Here is a 21,840-nt window from a genome sequence, read left to right as displayed (position 1 = left end):
TTTTTACTGCTGAGTAGTACTCTAATATGTATATATTCCATACTTTCTTCATCCATTCTTCAATTGAAGGGCATCTAGGTTGTTTCCAGGTTCTGGCTATTACAAACAATGCTGCTATGAACATAGTAGAGCATATACTTTTGTTGTATGATAAGGCCTCTCTTGGGTATATTCCCAAGAGTGGTATTGCTGGGTCCATGGGTAGGTTGATCCCGAATTTCCTGAGAAACCTCCACACTGCTTTCCAGAGTGGTTGCACAAGTTTGCATTTCCACCAGCAATGGATGAGTGTACCCCTTTCTTGACAACCTCTCCAGCAAAGGCTATCATTGGTGTTTTTGATTTTAGCCATTCTGACTTTCTGGAAATGTTTTGAGATTCTTTCTGCAGAGGAAGATATTGGCTGTGAGAGGTCTGTGTTTGCCTATACTATGTAAAGATTATGTTGTAGTTTTCATCTTTCTAGGACTTTTTTCATGAAACAATGTTGGATTTTGTTAAAGGCTTTTTCTGAATCTAATGAGATAACCAGAAGTTTTGGGGGGTCTTTAAGCTGGTTTATGTGGTAGATTACCTTATTGATTTATGTAGGTTGAAAAATCCCTGAATTTCCATCATGAGGTCAACTGAATCATGGTGGATAATCTTTTTTTGTGTGTTCTTGAATTCAGTTTGCAAATAATTTATTAAGAATTTTTGTACTTATGTTCCCAAGGGATATTGGTCTAAAATTTTCTTTTTATATTTTTGTGTGATGTATTATCTGATACTATCAGGGTGACTGACTTAATAAAAAAACTTAGAAAATATGCATTCAGATTCTGTTTTCATTAATAATTTTAGTCTTATAGTTATTCATTTTTCACTGAAAGTCTGGTAGGCTTCTTCTCTGAAACCTTCTCTCCTGTTCCTCGGTCTCTTTTTGGCCGGGATAATTTAGATTACTACTTCTATTTTGTTACGGTGTGTGTGTCTGTCAAATTCACTGGATCTGGAGTTATTGGTGGTTGTGAACTATCCAATCGTGTAAAATCCAGTGCTCTAGAAGAGTAATACATTCTCTTAGCCACTGAGCCATCTCTCCAGCTTCAGAGCCTCTCTAATTTACTCTAAAGAAATAATAAACACATCTTATCACTGATTGTGGATACATTTTGTTAAATACTGATTAACCACAGGGTGTTATTTATTTTCTTTCCCAACTATTTTAATTGGTCTGTGATGTCTTATTTTCTTACCTTTAATAAATCTCTGCAAATGTTATTTTCTATTTCTGTTGGTCTGATTTTTGGTTTTGTGATATTAATTTTGCTAACTTTGTACTAGAGGAAGAAAGTGGCACTACTATGAATATACTTTCAAATATCAGTACTCTTATTTTTTTCCTAGAGTAATAAAAATACCAGGCTAGAGTGGAGAAAACCTTAGTTTCTTGGATGTACATTTATAATTTTAGCATGAATGATGACAGTATCACATATGAGTTTAATTTAAAGAATGGGTTTCATAAGGGTAAGATCTGGGTGAAATATAGTTGTCATCGAAAGGTTAATTCTGAAAGAAGATAATGGAGATCTGATTTGACTTCTAGCTCTTTGATCTAAGTGCAATCCTCTTTACAGAGTCTCTGAAAGCTTGCTTCACTTGCTTGTTCCTTAAGGTATAAATAAAAGGGTTCAGCAGAGGTGCAACAGAAGTAGTGAGAACCGAAACTCCTTTATTTATGGCTATTTCATCCTTAGCTGAAGGCTTGATGTAGATGAAGATGCAACTCCCGTAGGTGATGGACACCACGATCATGTGAGATGAGCAAGTGGAAAAGGCCTTTTTCCTTTGCTGTGCAGAAGGGAATCTCAGAATTGTTCTGATGATGTACGTGTAGGATAGAACCACACAGATCAGGGTAATAATGAGTGCAAAGACAGCCACAAATATAACCAGCTGTTCGATTACCCATGTGTCTGAGCATGAGATCTTTAGAAGGGGACCAGCATCACAGCTGAAATGATCAATGGCATTGGAGTCACAGAAGTCGAGTTGGAGACCCAAACTAAGGGGTGGGACGATAATCATTAAGCCAGACACCCAGCATGAGATGACGAGCAGGGTACATACTCTGGAGTTCATGATGGTCATATAATGAAGGGGTTTACAAATAGCCACATAGCGATCATAGGACATAGCTGCCAAGAGAAAAAACTCCGTGGCTCCAAAGAGAATAACAAAGAATATTTGACTTGCACAAGCATTATAGGTAATGGTATTGTCTCTGCTTGATAGGCTGTATAGGAATCTGGGAATACAGACTGTGGTAAAGGAAACTTCTAGGAAAGAAAAATTTCTAAGGAAAAAGTACATAGGTGTTTTAAGATGGGGATCCACCAAGGTGAGGATGATAATGGTCAGGTTTCCTGTTATACTCATCATGTACGTGAGAAACAGGAAGATAAAAAGCAGAACTTGAAGTTGTGGGTCATCTGTTAGTCCCAGAAGGATGAAGGTTGTTATTACCGAGTGGTTTCTCATTACTGCCCATTGGGAGTTAAGGTTTTAAAAAGTCACAGCTGTGAAAGGACTCTGAAAGATATGGATGCCAACAATCTTATGTTTATTTTCTAAGTTTATATCATAACACGTGTCGCCATTGCCTGGATTTTGCGGTGGAGATTCTCTTAAGGACTCATGTTATTGTAAAAGGAGCCAAGTCTGAAGAATAATCTATTGCTCTCAAGGATTTGCAGATGTAGTTGGCTTTAATTCATTATGTAGCTAGGACTTACAAATGTGTTTAGAGAAGCATTATTGCCTCAGACAAATTCTGGATATTGAATGCTTGTAGATATCTAAGAATATAAATTTTCTTCAGTACCACTATCTGGATATTGCTTTAAGCATAAGATGTTTTTCTCCTGGAAAACAATCAAGCAACAGAGATGATAGCAGAATTATTAGCACATGGAAGGTGGTTAAGGTACATCTGTTGTGTCTATAATATCACAAAAAGCTATGTCTCACATACCCATGGAAGGAATTTACTCATATGTTTCTGTTATGTATTTTTAGTAGTTGATTGTGGTCATTTGATGCTTTCCAAATGACCAAACATCACGTACATTTTACTAGTACTGATCAGATATTTGTAGACTGTGCCTTTTTTCAGGGTTTTCTCAATTTTTTTTTTGATTTTCGAGACAGGGTTTCTCTGTAGTTTTTGGTGCCTGTCCTGGAACTAGCTCTTGTAGACCAGGCTGGCCTCGAACTCACAGAGATCCGTCTGCCTCTGCCTCCCAAGTGCTGGGATTAAAGGCATGCACCACCACCGCCTGGCTCAAATTTTTTTGAAAATACATGTGACCTCATTGGGGAAAAGGAAAACTGGGGGTTCCTTAGAGAGGGAAAGGTAGGGTAAATACAGAAGAAAAAGATAGCTAAAATAACAATATGGATGTCTGAAAAATCCACAATGAATCATACTATTAGCTATTTACCTAAAATCCCTATAATGCATGCAATTCAGTTTATAACTATACAAATATAATTTAAAGTAAATTTTCTCATCTGAGCTGATGGTGTTCTCCAAGTGTCAAAGACCACATAACAAAAATCCCAAACCAGACATGTGAATTCTTCTTTTCAGTTGTTGGCAAGGACTAAGGGGATCTCAAAACATATAGTTTATTGCTATTGCCTTGGGTAACCCTGGCTCCAGAGGTGGAAGGTAAGTCCATATTGCTGAAGACATCATGAACTTCGGAAATCGGGCCCAGAAGCCCTGATGTGGAATTGACTTAAATGCACCCTCCATGAGGACCAGCATTCAGGGTGCCAGAAGGAACCATGCAGTCTTCCAAAGGAAAGAGATAACTAGGAGTCCTACTCAGCTATGATGTTGATGAACCACATCAACAACCAGCATGGCACAATAACCCAATGGGTGCAGTAGTGGCACCTATACCTTGGCAGTGACCAACTACTTTCTAATTGGACTTTATAATCAGCCAATTAGAGGTGCCAATACACAGTGCTAGAGAAACTCTGTTTGCTTGGAGGGGTATCTATAACCGCTCATTTACTAAACTGGCACAATCTTAACAATATGTAAACATCTGTCCCTATGCTTGCAGATAGATGCAATCTTCATCCTTTTGCAATGGATAGAGACCTTTATAGAAAACTACGATTCCTCACTATGTAGAGCTGTGGCACCCTGTCCCAATATCTACAAAGAGTTCTCACCACTAAGGCTCAGGGAGCACTATGGGGGGGGGGAGATCATAAGAACCCAATCAGGGACATTGCTGTGAGATTGTGTCTCCTAATAACATCAGAAACTACACCTGTAATACCTCACCAATATGACTTCCCAAACAAGGATGATGCCAACAAACATGTCATACTACACGAGGAAAGCTCATGAGACTTCAACCCTATACAAAGAACTACAGACACGAGTAAAGCTGGGAGTGACAGAGATGATGATCCCCAAAAAGATCACACCAGCTGATTGTCTAGGGCCAAATGTTCAGCCCTGAAAACGTACATTCAAGTTATATTATATGCACTCAACAGGTTATATTTAGGAATATATATAGAAATATAAATACGTATATGCAATCATTAACACCTGATGAAAAATAGGAAGTGGTTTGAAGTAGAGCAGAGAGGGATAAATGGGAGGGTTTTGATGGAGGAAAGGAAAAAGAAATGTAATTAAAATACAAAAAACAGTCAAATATTAAAATAAAATAACATTAAAATAAATATTAAAATTAAAATATCAAAATAAACAACCAAACCCCAAAGATATTAGTGTCACATTATCTGACTCCTGTGTAGTTTAAGATTTTACTCTCATAATATATGTGTATACATGTATTATCTTTGACAGACTAATACCATCTATCACTTCTTCAGGGCTCCCCAAGGTCATTAGTTTCTCAACAGTAACTTTATGTACCTACCCAGAGAATGGAAGCTTTTCTGATGTGAGTGGTTTTAAGGCTGGCTGTTTTATATTGGACAAACAATAAAGAGGTTTATCCCTGAGAGAGATAATTCTCCTTCTCCCAGAGTTCAGTAGAGAGGAGGCAGGGGGAGGGAGGGGAAACTGTGGTTGAGATGTAAAATAAATGAAAAAATATTTAATAAATAAAAAAAACTCAAAAATTAAAGTGAAGATACAATCTAGCAATAAAATTTCTTGCCAAATAATTCAAAAGAGTGAATTATTTATCAAAGAAATATTTAATTTATATGTTCATTTTAGTGTAATTCAGAACAGGAAAGATATAGAAATGACCAAATGTATTCCAATAGATGAATAGTTTTAAACAGTGTTATATACTTACAATGGGGGATTATTCAGATCTGGAAATTTTACAATATGCAATGAGGATGAACCTGAAAGACATTTTGAAGTGAATTATCTAGTTAGAAAAGGATGAATAAATCTGAGGTGTCTGTAATATTCAACATGTGTGTGTTTGTGTAAGAAAGAGAGAGAGAGAGAAAGAGAGAGAGAGCGAGAGAGAAAGAAGAGAGAGAGACAGAGACAGAGACAGAGAGAGAACTTGATTGGTAGTGGTCAGGTGTTGGGGACATTGGCAAATGGTGTGTTCTTAAACATCTTTAAAATTTTAGTACTGGGATGAGCAAGTCTAGAATCCTGTGGCATGATTCATATTTCCTTACTGTGCACTGAAAAGCATTAAGAGCAATGCTAGCACGTTAAGCTGTTTTATAGAATACTAAACAAAGGAAAACAAAGTCTATGAAGAAATAGTAATCTTTTGAAAAGGATGCATATGTTCTTTGTTTTCAGTGTCATCATGGTTTCATGGGAATATATAAATGTCCAAGCTTACTAAACGTAGTTATATCTGTCTACCTATAGCACTTCAATAAAGCTGTGTGAAAATGCATATATCAAAGCTGTATACTGTTTAAATAAGCTGTAACTTAATTACTTACAGGCTGTGACAAATTCTGCACAGTGGCATCAGTTCCTACACACACTGCTCTCAGTCCCTAGTGAATAAGCTGTGATCTATTCCTATCTGCTGTTACCAGCATCATTTAGGAAAGTGGAATGATGCTTACTCTGATTTTTCCCCAAGCTAGATTTGGCTATTTATTTAAAAAGAGTTCCCCCTTTCTATTTGATTCTTTCAAAAACTTTCAATTTAACAAGATATTTTTTCCTTTGAAATAATTCCTTTTATTACTTGTTTCATATCTATATCTATATCTATGTCTATATTGTTCTGAGGCAGTATTTCTCTGTTTAATAGTTCTGGCTATCTTAGAACTCACTCTATAGACAAGGCTGGCCTCAAACTCATAGAGCTCCATCTGCCTATGACTACCGAGTGCTGGGATTAAAGTCATACGCCACCACTGCCCAGTTTGTTTTATTGTTGAAAAGTAAATATTTGCCCCTACATCAGAAGATAGATTCCTTCAGTTTTCCTTTTGCACTGATTATATTTTCTTAGAATCTGTTTATAAGTCCAGGATCGGGAAGATTGTGAGAAAGGGCGTGCTTACTTGATAATCCTGAGTCTCCATGGTCTTTTCCCTGATCACCAAGCTTCCTTTGCCTCGCTCCTAAGGCACGTTACTGGTGTATGGCTTGTTACGTGGAGTGCTTCAACCTGACAGCCTCTTGGCTCTTGTCTTCTTGGGGAGTAAAGAGCTCTCTATCCTTTTTATACTAGAGGATATCACTTAATTTTATGTTGTCTGTTTTCCTTTAACTGTTGGAAAATATGAAACAGATTCAAATGAAGTTATCTTCTCTGGTGTTTACTACTTGACTAGGAATTGGTTAGGCTGCATGTCTTAAAACTCATTTTATTTGTACTAAAGATTTGCCAGTAATTTTATTTAATGCTTTGCCACTCGCTTTCAGAAGTGCCTGCAATTGACAACGTTACCAAGTGTATGTAAATCTGTAAGTATTATTATCAAAATAATTCTCAAAGATATTGCTTCCAGAGTTAGTTAGCACCCCTACATTTTCATCAGGAAATAGAGGAGTAAGTTTTGGTACTAGTGTAGAAAATTAGAAACAGAATATTTGAAGTATGATTCTCAAGAGTATCATAAAAACATACATTGATGAAAAACACTTAGGCAAGAAGATGCTTGATGTTTAACTTTGACTTTATCATCAGTGTCCTCCATCACTGCATCCTATACATAAGAAGTCACCTATTCACATATATTCCTTATCATTGAGACACCAACGAAGGACTATTATTTTTTTTGAAACAACAACAATATCTTTACATAGTTAATCAAATGCAGCATAAACAAAAGCAACACATCCTTACACAATTAAGCAAATACAGCACATCTTTACATAGTTAAACAGTTATTCTGCAACACAGACAAATGTAACACACCTTTACTTCCTTAAACAAATTTTCTGTTCCACAGCAAGTGCAGGTGCCTGAGGAAGACATGCTGGATGTTGTAAGTGATTGTGAACTGCCCATTGTGGGTACTAGGAACCAAATTCAGATCTTCTGCAAGAGTAGTGTGCACTCAACCACTAAGCCATCTCTCCAGTTACCTGGGATTCTTACAGTAGCCTATCTGGTTTCCTTTCAGTGCCCTTCACCTTTGATATATTTTCATCATAACAGTCAGAATGATATTGTTAGTATTTAAGACTGTCATTTCACCTTTCTGCTCAGAACCCTCCAAAGGCCTCACACTTACTGAGTATAAAAGTTCAAGGCCTAACAAAACCTTGCTTGGTCTTCTCTGACCTCTTTCCCTAACATTATATGCTGTGTTCCTTGGTTCTTCCTGCACCAGCCAAACCAGCTTCTTTATTTTTTTCTTGAATACCCACGTATACTCCTAATATTTGACCAAATTTTCATGTCTTCTTCGAAGGACTATTATTTGTTGTTCTTTTTACCTGTATTAATTTTCTCATTTTGTTGATGTCATTTGTGACTCTTCTGGATATTTTTCAGCAAAACAAAAGTCTGGACTTCTGATCATGGAGTGATATACACCCCTATTCCTCATGCATCATTAAGTATTTATAGTGGTAGCAGTGAACATTTACATCTCCTGCAAGCACGGTCTCCAGGGTTCTTACTGTTTCTTCATCATTTGATGAGGCGATCATCCCCCAGGAGATAACGATTAGTTTGTTGTACAAATGATGTTTTACTTACTGTACTCTTAAAAATATTTCTGCAAATAATGTGAGCCCTTTGGGTGTGGAAAAGCAAATTCTTCCTTCTTAGGGAAATGAGTCTTATAAATCCCAGAGGGTGAATATAGTACAGCTCAGTTCCTTTTCAAAAGATCATCTCAGGAAAGTGGACAATTACACAGAAAACTCTGGAAGATGATGGTGCTGACCTCGTCGAGATGCTGGCAAAGCAGACCGACCAATTTCACACAACTACAGCCTGCTGCAGCCTGCTACAGCTATTGACTTTTTGGTGCATCTCCCAAGGGTTTTCAAGAAATCCGGAAAATACACGTTCTTATTCTGGATCACACTTAGCTCCCCAGGAGTGGTTTTAGTGTTACCCTCTCTGGAAAACCATTATTCATAATTTTTGATGATCGTATTTTACCATTATTATAACATAATTATATTACATATAATATTGTAACATAATCATATCACATATAATATATTATAATGTATTATTATATAATAATTTTATTATTATAATTTCATTGTGTAAAATTGTACTTGCTAAATGGACATTTGGTTCTCTTTTCCTCACCAGGCACTGGTAGCCACTGGCATCAATACATTCTGAATAGTTTTGCCTTTTCCCAAAATTATTAAACTTGATCATGTTATGCTGTCTTTTCGGCTATGCTTTTGTCTTCTTTCAAGGGCTGCTTAAGTATTTTTTGATTTAATTTCTTATTTGCTTTACTTACCGAAAAATAGTTTCATATGCCTCTACCACTTTTTTATCCATTCATCAATTAGTGAGCATGTCTTACTCCTTCACTAGTTTTTCCATTGCTGTGTTTTTACTCTTCTTATGAAGATATATAGTCATTATTATTTTTGATTTTTTTCATACAACTATTTCTCCTTCCTTGGATCTTGTTAGGTCCTTCCCACATCCCTACCCATTCAATTTCATTCTCTCTCTCTCTCTCTCTCTCTCTCTCTCTCTCTCTCTCTCTCTCTCTCTCTCTTTCTCTCTCTGTCTCTCAAACAACCAACAAATAAATCAAAACAAAAAAAATCAAATGACAAAAATCCCAAATAAATCATAGACAAACAAATAAACAAATGAAAAGCACATAAAACCCAAGGACTCAATTTTGAATTTGTCCAATGCTCCTGTTCATAGGCCCCTCACTGGAGTACACCAAACACTCTTTTGAAGAAAACTGGTTTCCCCTTTCCCAGAAGGTATCAATTATTTGTTATTGGTGGCACTTTGAGTTCACATGCAGTTCTTCATGATGAGAGTTTGTTTGGTCTGAAATTCTGCAGGTCTTGTGTGTGTCATAGTCATCAGTTCCTTCATGCTGGGAAGACACTGCTTCCTTGGAGGCCCCCTCCACTCTGGCTCTTACATTCTTTCTCTATTCTATTCTACATAAGTTATGCCCGCTTTGTGTCCTAATATGCGGTCATTTCTGAGAAAAAAACTTCTATGGACTGCTTGGAATTTCTTCTTGTGTTTTGCTTGAATGTCCTGTAGATGCCCGTTAGGTACATTTAACTTATGACATTATTTATTCCAGCATTTTTCTATTTAGTTTTTGTCTAGATGACCTGCCAGTTGGCACAATTGGAGTATTGACATCACTCTTTATTGCCATGTGAGGATCAGCATGTGATATCAGCTGCAGGAATGTTTCTTTTATGTACTTGGGTGTTCTTGTGTTTGGTGCATGCATGAATGAATTAAAAAAAATTTAATATCCTATTGGGGGATTTTTCCTTTAATGAGTGTGCAGTATCCTTCCCTATCTCTTCTGATTAGCTTTGTTTGAAGTCTATTGGTTGTTATCGCCCTAATTTGGTTTCTAGTTTAATGTGGTAGCTGTCAGGACCCTGAGTCCCTACCAATGGTAGGGGCTGTAGGTCCCAGGTAGAGCATGGTTCTGTGAGTCAGCAAGGAGCCACGCCACACGAGAGGCTGATAACAGCAGAGGTAGACTAATAGTAATGGCTGAAAGGTGTGGCACAGGAGAATTCTTCAGGCCTTTCTGCACTTACTATGTAATTAAAAATTTCCTTTTTCCTCCCTGAGGATCTAGCTGGGAAAAATGGATGGATCTGAAAAAGATTGTGTTGAGTGTGGAAACCTAGACTAGAGTTGTGCTAAGAGTTATTTGAATGGTGGGGAAGCCTGGCTCAAAAGGCTTCAGAGGTCAAGAATATTAATATGTGGCCTAGAAATCATTTCTATGATATTTTGGTAAAGAATGTGATTAGTTTTTTCTCTTCTCTGAAGAGTCTGCTTGAAGCTAAAATGAAGAGATTTTCATTAATTCCATTGACAGAGGAAATCTCAAAGTCGCCTAATATAGACTCTGCTGTGTGCTTGTTTACTAGTCATAACACTAATGAAGATTTATAATAAAAAGGAGCAAGCTGAGCAAGGAAAATAAAAACACATACAATTTGATATGAAAAGGAGCACCAGCAAGTAGGATGAAACTAAATCCTGTGTTCAAGGAGATAAATAGATTAAGAAATAGAATAAAGGGAGTGGTGACCTCAGAGCAAGATCTCACCCAGCTAAGCTTCCAATCTGTAAAAAGAAACAAAAGAAAAGCTTAGAGCTGGGTGCGGCGGTGCACACCTTTAGCCCTAGCACTAGGGAGGCAGAGGCTGGCAGATCTCTGATTTTGAGACCAGCCTGTGATACAGAGCAAATTCCAGAACAGGTAAGCAGTGAAAACAGGCAGTGAAAGAATCCATGGAAGACAGAAAGTTGGTGAAGATGTAACTGAATGAGGGGCCATGTTACAACCCTAGCAAGCAGCAGAACTTGGCAGCTTCAGTCAAGTGGTTTTGTCATTAAAGGATAGAAGAAAGGCATTATGAAGTCTCCCTCTTTGACTAAGGAAAGTCATTGAGGCCAGGCGTGTGTCAGGGGTGTCCCTGAATGGAGGCCTACAGAGGCCATTGTGTGGAACTGCAAAGATGAAGCCTGGGTTGCCTTGCAGAGCCAAAGATAGGTCAGATCCATGAGATCCATGCTGAGAATAGCAGCTAATAGTGAGTAGAACCAGTCCAAGAGAAGAGTGTGTTGCAGTCAACAAAGCAACAAAGAGTTGGGGATCTGAAGAGTGCATTGACATCAGACATGGAGATGTTGAGTCTGGAGTTTGCCCAGCTGGTTTTCAGTCTTGCTTTGATCCAGTGTTTCCTCACTATGCTCCTTTCCCTACATTTGAGACAGCAATGTATATCCTGTGCCATTATATGTTGGAGTAAGTGATCTGCTTTTTTAAAAAAAATTATTTCGATTTTATAGGCGATTACAGTTAAGAGACTGCATGAAACTTAGAAAAGACTTTTAACTTTTGACTTTAAAACACTCGAGACTGTGATAGACTGTGGGGACTTTTGAAGTTGGACTAAATGCACTTTTCATTGTGATATTGTTACAAGTTTGTAGGGCCAGGGAGAGGAATGTGGTAGTTTGAATGTAGTTGGCTCCCATAATCTCCTGGGAGTGGCATTGCTAGGAGGTGTGGCTTTGTTGGAGTGGGTGTGGCCTTGTTGGAGGAAGTGTGCGACTGTAGAGGTGGGCTTTGTAGTCTCCTATATGTTCAATCCATACTCAGCGTCTCAGTTGCCTTCCTGTTGCCTGAGGATCAAAGATGTGGAATTCTCAACTCCTTCTCAGCACTATGTCTGCCTGTATCACTACCATGATGATAATGGACTGAACCTCTGAACCATAAACCACCCCAATTAAACATTTTCCATTATAAGAATTACTTTTATCATGGTGTTATAACAATAGAAACCCTAAACAAGACACGTGGGAACAGTTACCAATAATCAACCAGGAACCAAGAAAGGAAGGAATGGATCCATGCCCATGTCTGCAATCAGGAGTCTCCACTATGAAATTGGAGGGACTTGTGTTCTCACAGCGAATGGCACCGGCATGAACTGGTTTGCCAGTGCCTGTGGGTATGTTTAACTACAAGTACAGTCTATGGCTGAGTTTGGGCGGACAGTTGCAGTTGGTGACCCAGGGCCTCACCTGGGGAGTTCAGGCTGGTGTGTGTGTGTGTGTGTGTGTGTGTGTGTGTGTGTGTGTTTGTGTGTGTGTGTGTAGCCCGATCTCAGAATGCCTTATTTTGTTATAACTGATTACATTGAATAATAGGCACACTCAGAAAGTATTCTAAAGTAACTGATGTTTCTAGTAGTGACTCCAGCTATGGAGTATTGGTTTTGTAACACAGTCCTTGGTTTACCAGAGATGTGACTTTTGTAACATGAGAACGTAGTCTGTGATCATCCTGTGTTTAGAGAGTGGGGCCTCTCTGGTAAGGAATTGGGAGCAACTGACAACCACTGTATCTACCCACCCTCCAATTAAAACATTTCCACCGACTGCAAAAATATATATATAAAAAAGCAAAAAGGAATGATTAGGGAATTTCTTACCCACTTGGAGAATTCTTTGTATATTTTGGGGAAATGTTCCATGTAAGTTATTTATCTGTGAATATGTTCTCCAGTTTTATTACTTGTATTTCATTCACTGAACAATTTATTTTTATAGATATTTAAAAATATTATGTCAATCAGTTTTCCAGAGTTTTGCATATAGAACATCATATGACATTCAAATAAAGTGTTTTTGAAGGAAACAATACCTAAATATATTATATTATCTTCCCCTATTTTACTACTTTATTTTATAATTAAATTTTAATCATTAGAATTTTAATAATGGGTTTAAATATTTTTTTTGCAAAAATATTGTATTTTGCTTGTACCCACCTCCCCACCACCCTCCTTTTCCCTTGTTCTCCCAAATGCTGGTTCCTTCCTTCCTTCAAATAATCTTTCTGCTTTCATGTCACATATTGATATGTGTGTATATATCCACGCATGCTCACTACATACTTGTACAGTTAATTCTAAATCTGTGAAAAGATGCATTGTCTTTCTTAGCTAAGGCAATTTCACAGACAATTTTCTTTCCTAGTAGTGTTCAGTTGTCAATAGATCCTTCTCTCTACACTGGGACACAATCTGTTCCAGACATACACAAGTCTCCCACAGTGTCACAGCTAGCGTAACATCATCTGCTGTATCCCTGATGTGTCCAGAAGACTCTGTTTCCTTGTATCCATCTACCACCTCAGGCTCTTAAGTCTTTTCTGTCCCTTGATATGGCATATATACTCCATTTTGGGCTATCTGTCCCTTTACTTTGAACCTCATTGTATCTTTATATTTAAATTTAGTTTTTGATGATATAGTTTTCAATTACTTTCATAAATAATCTCAGTCTTTTAACTTTTCCAGTTCACTTGGCCACAAAATTTAAAGTAATTTTGCTATAACTAAAATAATATCTCTGATATTTGTAATTCTATTCTTATTTTAAATTCCTATTTTACATTCTTAATAATAAATCAGTTTTCTTTATCACTTATCTTAATATATCATATATATATATCACTTTTTAAACAGTGAGTAAAGAGTTTCAATATACATTATAAAACTAATCTTTGCCAATTTCAAACTATGCTATTCATGTGGAGTGGCATTTTATGACAGTATATTCTGACTTTTATGACACTGATGTCAGACAAGCACTTGTCCCAGAGTCTTGCTGAGAAAAAGGAGGAGGAATTGTACCAGTCAGGGGGGTCATGATCGGGGAACCCACAGAGAAAGCTGACCTGAGCTCACAGGAGCTCATGGATGTTGGACCAACAGTCAGGGAGCCTTCATGGGACCAACCTAGGCCCTCTGTATGTGTGTAACAATCCTGTAGCTAGGTCTCTTAGTAAGGTTTCTAACACTGAGAGCAGGACCTCTCCCTGGCTCTTAGTTGGCTTTGGGGAACCTCATCCCCATGCTGGATTACCTCGCTGTGCCTAGACATGAGGAATCCTGCCTCAACTTGATGTGCCATGCTTTTTGCAAGTCCATGGAGGCCTGTCCTTTTCTGAATGGAGATAAAGGAGGGGTGGGTGAGGAGGGTTAGATGGGAAAGGGAAGGCAATGGTGTAGTAATAAGAGCGTCCCCAGCACCCCGACCGCCTGACTAGCTTATGCCCTGAAATAACAACACACAAACTGTATTCTTTTTTTTTTCTTTCGAGGAGACAGGGTTTCTCTGTGGCTTTGGAGCCTGTCCTGGAACTATCTCTGTAGACCAGGCTGGTCTCGAACTCACAGAGATCCGCCTGCCTCTGCCTCTCGAGTGCTGGGATTAAAGGCGTGTGCCACCACGGCCAGGCGCAAACTGTATTCTTTTAAACACTGCTTGGCCCATTTCTAGCTAGCCTCTTCTAGGCTAATTCTCGCACCTGGACTAGCCCATTTCTAATAATGTGTGTAAGTACCCCAAGGTGCACTTACCGGGAAGATTCTAGCCTATGTCCATCCTGGGTCGGAGCTTCATTGCGTGTGTATCTGAGAGGAGCTATGGAGTCTCTGCTCCAGAGAGCAGAGCTGTCGAGTCTGAGCTCACTTCCTCTTCCTCCCAGCATTCTGTTCTGTTTACTCCACCCACCTATGTTCTAAGCTATGAGGCCAAGCAGTTTGTTTATTATAATTAACCAATGACCTTCCTCCATCACAATGGGAGGAGAAGAAGGAGGAGGAGGTGAAACTGGTTGGTATGTAAAATAAATGAAAAAAAATTATATTAAAAAAGAATACTTGATTGGAGATATGGCTTACTGGTTAAGAACACTTGTTGCTCTTGCAGAGGACCTGGGTGTGAGCCCCAGCACACACATGGTAGCTCATAACCATCTATAACTCTAGTTCCAGGGGATCTGAGGATCTGTTCTTACCTTTTTGGGCACAGAGGACACACATGGCGAATGTTGGTACATGTTAGGCAAAATACTCACAATAAAACAAAATGAATATATAAAACATTTTTAAAAGGAAACTTATTTAAATTTATCGTTCAGCTACCTTTCTTCCTGTGGAATGGAGTCTCTGAGCTATATAATTTTTCTTCTGCTTGAAGAACTTTTTACAACATTTCTGATAGGTCAGATCCACTCATAACAAACCCATCCAGGTTCTGTTTGTATGAGAAAGTCTGTATTTTTTCATCCCTTTGAAGAATAAATGAAACAGATAGAACTTAGTGTCCTTTCCTTCTCAACACTTTACATTTTCTTTCCTATGAATTTTCTCTGTGTTCCTCTGAGTTTGCCTTTGTTCTTCTAACCTGCTGTTCTTATACCTAGAGTTTCTTTTTTGTAGCTATTTTATCTTTGTTTTTCTGATTTTGAATCTGACACTCATAGCTGTCATGGAAACCCATCCAGGTTGGTGTGTGCTCTGCTCTAATTTTCTTGAATCCATGTTTCATTTATTCATAAATTAAAACTTTTTGATAGCCATTATATTTGCAAGTGTTTTTTCTTTTCCCCTCTGGCATTCCACTGTTTGAAATGCCCTTTAATTTTTGGAAGCTTAATTTGGAAAGTTCTGCTTTGTTAATTTAACATTCCTTTTTGTTTAAAAAAAATGCTGTTTGGTACGTTTCCACTAAACCGTCTTTAGGAATTACTGGCTCATTGTTTTTTCCACATCCACTCAAAGGTTTCATGTCTAATTGCTTCTGATTTCTAGCATTTCCTTTTGATTTTTTTCTTTTAGTCTTAATTCATCTTGCTATACTAGTAGGAGTGAGTTGTATGCCATCTACTTTTCCCATCAGAGCCCCTGCCATATTAACAATTAGTATATTTAAACAAGTAATCATAGTTTTAAATTTCTAGTCAGAGAACTCCAATCCCTAAGTTATGTCTGGTTCTGGTACTGATGTCTTTTGTAGTGTTTGTGATTATTTTGTTGAAATCAGAGCATATTTTATTAGTTATTGAGTTCATGGCGATCTAGTAACAAAGGGAATAAGGTACCTGATAGATTCATATACTTTAGTTCTTTTTTCTGTCTCCTTTGTCAACTTACCTTCTGCAAGAACTCTTTCTGAGTAAGGAAGTCTGCTTTTACTTCACAGGTATAACCTAATGTCATGTCATAGTCCTTGTGTGGAGGTAGCTAATGACAGGGTTTTTAATTTTTTAATGATGAAAACTGTCTTTTATGTATGCTTCTTTAAGCTGTGACTTTCATAAGTGAATTTTTTTATTTTTTGAGCACTCATAAGGTAAAAAACGATGTATAATATTTGATTTTTCAAAGATAAATTACTAATAATTTGCTGTTGAGTGAAAATATTATTGATAAACACAAACATGATCATGTGTGTTTGTGTAGTGCATGCCTGAATGTTTGTAGGGGGTACATGCACATATGTCTTTGTGTGTGTCCTCCTCTATTACTTTTATCTTGTTGCTCGAGAGGCATTTTCTCACCAAACTTGGAACTCATCAGTACCAGGGATCCTCCTTCTATGCCAACATCCTTGTGTTAGGCTTCCTGGTGCATACTATCACACCTATTTTCTACATAGATATTTGGGATCCAAACCAAGACCTTCATATTTGAACAGGAAACCGTTTGCAAACCAAATCAATTCCCAGCTTCTACAACCTTATTAATATATAATTTTACTTGTTATACCTATTATATATGGTGAGAAATGATATGAAGTAAAAATCAAAGGCCATTTTTAGTGTGATAATAAATTATTGTAATAACATATTACTAGTGGAGAGAGAGTTAGACTTGTAAGCGAATTTGTCAATGCTTGTGCATACTGAAGTAACAACGGGACTGAAATTATCACCCAATCAAAGAATTGGTTCCATTTGACTGCAGTTAACTTTATGCATCTTTGTGTTTTCTTGTGTTTCTCTCCTCTGTGAGTAGAGCCACAATGTGACCTCTAAGTGCATGCATGCATAAACTCTGATAATGTGTAATTTGCACTAACCATTTTATTTGGATTTAATACCAAAAATGCTAACACAAACTAGTGTCTAAACATATCTTATATGTTTGTTGATCTACAACACAGTATTCCTTGATATCATGACAGAATGCTTGGCTGGAGAAATAATTATAATCATTAAGATCTTAATGATAATGAAATACATGTAAAAATCTCAGAAGCGATATTACTCAGAATTTTATTAGTATTTCAGTATCTCAGATTATCTGCAAGGTTTCTTCTTCTTTTGTTACAAATCTTTAAACAGACAATAATAGAAAAAAGCAAATACTTCTGTGTCAATGGACCCAGGCAGTTTGAATGCATGTAGTACAGCAATTTGTCTGTAAGTTTCTTTTTCAGTTTTCCTGAATTGGATTTGATGTTTGCAGATAAACTTTGCTAATCGAGAGGATAAATTATTCTTTACTCCCTCCTTTCCCTTTGCCATCTCTTATTTCATGTTCTTTATCCTGTCTGTCTACAGTTTATATTCATTTACTTAATCTTTACACTTATTTTTCACACTTTGGATTTTTATTTTATATTTCTGCTTACTTGCTTTAACTTACCAAGCCAACTTATATAATTTTATTTCTTTATAAATCGTCTCAACAAAGATTTATAGTCAAATAAAATGTCACTTAATCTCTGTTTTATAATTACACTAGTTTAAAATGTACTTGAATGAAGCTTGCATCATTCCATGGGAACAGAATGAAATAAATAGAACATCATATTGCTATTGAATAGTTATTTCTTGAATTCACATAGGAAATATATGGAGCTCATCCCATTAATCTGTGAATCAGATCAAGCTGAGAATCAAGAAGCTAAAAATTGAATCATGTACTGGTTATCTATCAGACTCACAGCTTTGTCCCAAGACAGTTACTCTTCTTAGTGGAGCACAGGACCCGAGGGCCTCATTAGGCACAGGACCAACCTTGGAACATTATTTTAATTTTCTTGGCTACTTCCAAAAGTCATTGTCTTGGCTATGAGCCTGCGCTAAAGGAAACCTCTGTAAAAGAGATCATAGAAAAAAGAAAATCATTATTGCATGTTGAATGATGGAAGAAGTCTAAGACATCAGTACTTGTGGTGTCCAGGATAATCAACAGGAAGCCAGCGTCCACTGTTCTATCCATGTCAACACTCCTGTTCATTCATCATTGGGAATGACAAGTGTACCAGTGGAAAGAATATGAATGTAAAGTCAGAAGAACAACGAACCCTTAGAAGTTATGATTTTCATTTTAAAATTTGATTAGTAAATAGAGACATTTTCAGTTGGAATAATTTGTCATTTAAAAAATAGTACCAAAGAATAAAATAAATTTCATACTATTTAGGTATGTTTACTTATATTTTTCTTAGAAAAATAATTTTTAAAAATCCAATGCATTTCATCTTACACTTCTATTTATTATATATATATTTGCTACGGATTATTAGTATGCTAGATATATTTTAATAATCGTTGGGCACGAATCTACATAGAGTGGAGCAGAGGTTTTCATTCAGTTCTGTCTTTAGAGGTCCTCTTTCCTCATGATCATGTTCATTTCTTTCTTTCTTTCTTTCTTTCTTTCTTTCTTTCTTTCTTTCTTTCTTTCTTTCTTTCTTTTTGGTTTTTCAAGACAGGGTTTCTCTGTGGCTTTGGAGCCTGTCCTGGAACTAGCTCTTGTAGACCAGGCTGGCCTCGAACTCACAGAGATCCGCCTGCCTCTGCCTCCCGAGTGCTCATGTTCATTTCTTTAAAGAAAAGAGGATTCTCTGGACCATGGTTTTGAAGGCTTGCTTCACTTGCTGGTTCCTCAGTGTATAGATGAAGGGGTTCAGGAGAGGAGCCACTGAGGTGTTGAGCACAGCTACTCCCTTGCTTAAAGTCACCCTCTCCCTTGCAGAAGGTTTAATATACATGAAGATACAGCTGCCGTAAGAGAGGGAGACAACGATCATATGGGAGGAGCAAGTGGAAAAGGCCTTTTTTCTTTGATTTTTAGAAGGAATTCTCAGAATTGTTTGAATGATATATGTGTAAGAGATAATAATTAACGTCAAGGTGACCATGAGTGTTACCACAGCCAACAAAAATGCCATGAGTTCTAGAAGGTGAGTGTTTGAGCAAGAAAGCTGCAAAATTGGAGAAGAGTCACAGATAAAGTGATCAATTACATTGGAGGCACAGAAGTCTAGGTGTAGCAGAAGGACAATTGGTGGAAAGATGATCAGGAATCCTGCAGACCACGAGCTAACGACAAGAAGAACACACACACGGTTGCTCATGATTGTTGTGTAGTGCAGAGGTTTGCAGATGGCCACGTAACGGTCATAGGACATGGCAGCCAGAAGGTAAAACTCTGTCACTCCCAAGAAAATGAAGAAGAATAGCTGAGCCACACAACCACTGTAGGAAATGGTTCTGTCTCCTGTCACAACAGTAACAAGGAATCGGGGAATGCAGACAGACGTGAATGATATTTCTAGGAGTGCGAAATTGCGAAGGAAGAAATACATGGGTGTCCTCAAACGGGCATCTGAGAGGGTGAGGATGATGATGATGAGGTTTCCCATCACACTTAGCATGTAGGTAACAAGAAGAAATGTGAAAATCACAAGCTGCCACCGTGGGTCATTAGTCAATCCAAGAAGAATAAAATCTGTTACTGATGTGGAATTTCTTCTAATAGTCTCTGCTTCTAACGCCATTACTAAATGGATGAAGAAATAAGAGATCAACTTTGCAAATAAAGAACTTATTACCTGTTTCTAGCTTATTTTACTGAGCATAATGTCCTTCAAATTCATCTATGATGTCATAGATTTCAAGGTGGCAATGTCTCCTTTGTAAAGCTGGACTTTATTATACAATGTGTGCATGAACACACATTGCATTGTATATTACTTTATATTTGTAACATAGTCCATGAAATCCTAATATTTTCAAAGAGTATAAATTTGTAGTTATACAGGATAAATAAGTCTAGATAGCTAAATGGGAGTGTCTATTAACTAAAGTATACTTAATACTGTTGTATTGTTCATGACAATTTACTTTGGGAGGAGATTTCTATGTATGCTTTCAGCAAATGGAAAAACAATAAATAGAAGGTGATGTATAAAATGATTTTATTTATTGAAATAATCATTTCCTACATCTATGTATCAAAACATATGTGTATACATTATATATCTAATGAATAAAATACCCAACTAAACACATATACTTAAAAATCAAAGTCACCACCATGGTTTAAAATTGATTTTGTGGTAAATTATACAAAATACCTAAACTCTCTATTCTTACCTAATTTCATAATCATGACTTAATTTTCTTTATATTCTTTTATATTTTGTCACAATTATCTGAAACAAGGAAATGTCTGAGAACTGACTTTCAGTGTAGTTCTCTAAAAGATTTTTGTGTATTGTGCCTCCCTCTACCTTTTAAAACATTTGTCTATTATAATTCTTTTTCTATTTACAAACCTTTATACTTTTTGGAGATAAAGTTGTAGTTCAGAGTAATATGTTCCTGGTATACACACATACATGGACATGTCTGATAGATGAAAGACACTCATGTCTAAGTTCAACGACTGTGTACAGGACATTTCCTGCCTGCTATAATGAATTTCTGTAGGAATCTAAATACTCTCTTATTGAATATATTTTATTTACCCCATTCCTATCTTGAGCCTACACTGTGATATATAAAGCAGTACTTACATACAATGACCTAATTTTTTTTTCTTAGTGAGACAAGTCTTGCTATGTAGCCAGTCAGGCCTTGAATTTATACTCTCCTGCCTCAAGCCCATGAACCCTGACGCTGCAGATGCAGCTCCTGCTCCTGGCTCTAATTTTACTTTTGTAAACTGTAAGCACTCTTACCTGTTCTGTTTTCAGCCTTGTAAAGCCCAGTTGCACAACATTGTTTATTCTCTTTGTGACTAATAAATGACACAGTTCAACATTCAAGTTTTCAGGAGAGAAAAATAATTTTCTTTCTTCCATAGTTTGCATCCATCATCACTTTTGATGTGATATAAAGGTTTTTATTGCTTGTTTATTCATGCATAAAGTCATTTCAGAACTTGAGGTATATCCGGGTATCCAGGCGACTTGCCCAGTCTCATCTATCCTCTACAGTCTTTGCAAGTGTCACTGCTATGAAGTAGAATGGCATTTCCTCAGCCTTAGTTGATTAACTTGATAGGTAAATGAATTTACCTCAAAATTTTATATATAAGTTTTCTTGGAAATGAGATGGTCTCATTCTCCAACATTTGCTCTTTATGGTCATATGGCACACAGCTTCTAATTTTTTGGTTTTACTTGACAAATCCTAATCTTTGCTATGCACAAAATCTATGTGCAAAGCCAAAGCAAAATATACTTGCTTAGTATAGAAAATGACTTGTTATCAATTTTGTACAAATGGATCCCTAGTGTTCCATATTCTAAGAAGTATTGTAAACTGATAAGATGATAAGAACATGAAAAATTATTTATTCCTATGATTTATAACATAGTTTTTCTACAGTTAAAAATTAAATTGCAATGCTAATTTTTAATTCATATACTTAAATGAAATTGTATTGTTTAATTATATATGCACATATAAAATATTCATTGAAATTGTTTTTACAGAATACAAATACTTAAAAAGCAAAAAATTATATTTATGAAAAAATATACTTACTTTTTCCTAAATATTACTGGTTATGGTCATTCCCATTTCTAATGG

General features: G+C 36.8%; 2 protein-coding genes across 2 annotated transcripts; both read right to left on the bottom strand.

Moving 5' to 3' along the window:
• Nucleotides 1-1,587: 1,587 nt before the first annotated feature.
• Nucleotides 1,588-4,899, bottom strand: LOC126492012 (olfactory receptor 6C2). Its single transcript, XM_050128105.1, has 2 exons — nt 4,887-4,899; nt 1,588-2,564 (listed from the first exon to the last, which is right to left on the bottom strand). The coding sequence occupies exon 2, from the start codon at nt 2,524-2,526 to the stop codon at nt 1,588-1,590; it is 939 nt and encodes a 312-aa protein (XP_049984062.1). The 5' UTR covers nt 2,527-2,564; nt 4,887-4,899.
• A 13,937-nt stretch (nt 4,900-18,836) lies between these two features.
• LOC126492014 (olfactory receptor 6C75) lies at nt 18,837-19,799 on the bottom strand. The gene has a single exon (XM_050128107.1). It carries the CDS (start codon nt 19,797-19,799, stop codon nt 18,837-18,839), a length of 963 nt encoding a protein of 320 aa, XP_049984064.1.
• Nucleotides 19,800-21,840: the final 2,041 nt, after the last annotated feature.

The sequence above is a fragment of the Alexandromys fortis genome, unplaced genomic scaffold (genome assembly GCF_014885135.2).
Source record: "Alexandromys fortis isolate MF-2015 unplaced genomic scaffold, M_Fortis_MF-2015_v1.1 scaffold_263, whole genome shotgun sequence".
Taxonomy (NCBI): Eukaryota; Metazoa; Chordata; class Mammalia; order Rodentia; family Cricetidae; genus Alexandromys; species Alexandromys fortis.
This window is presented reverse-complemented; position numbering and strand designations above follow the sequence as displayed.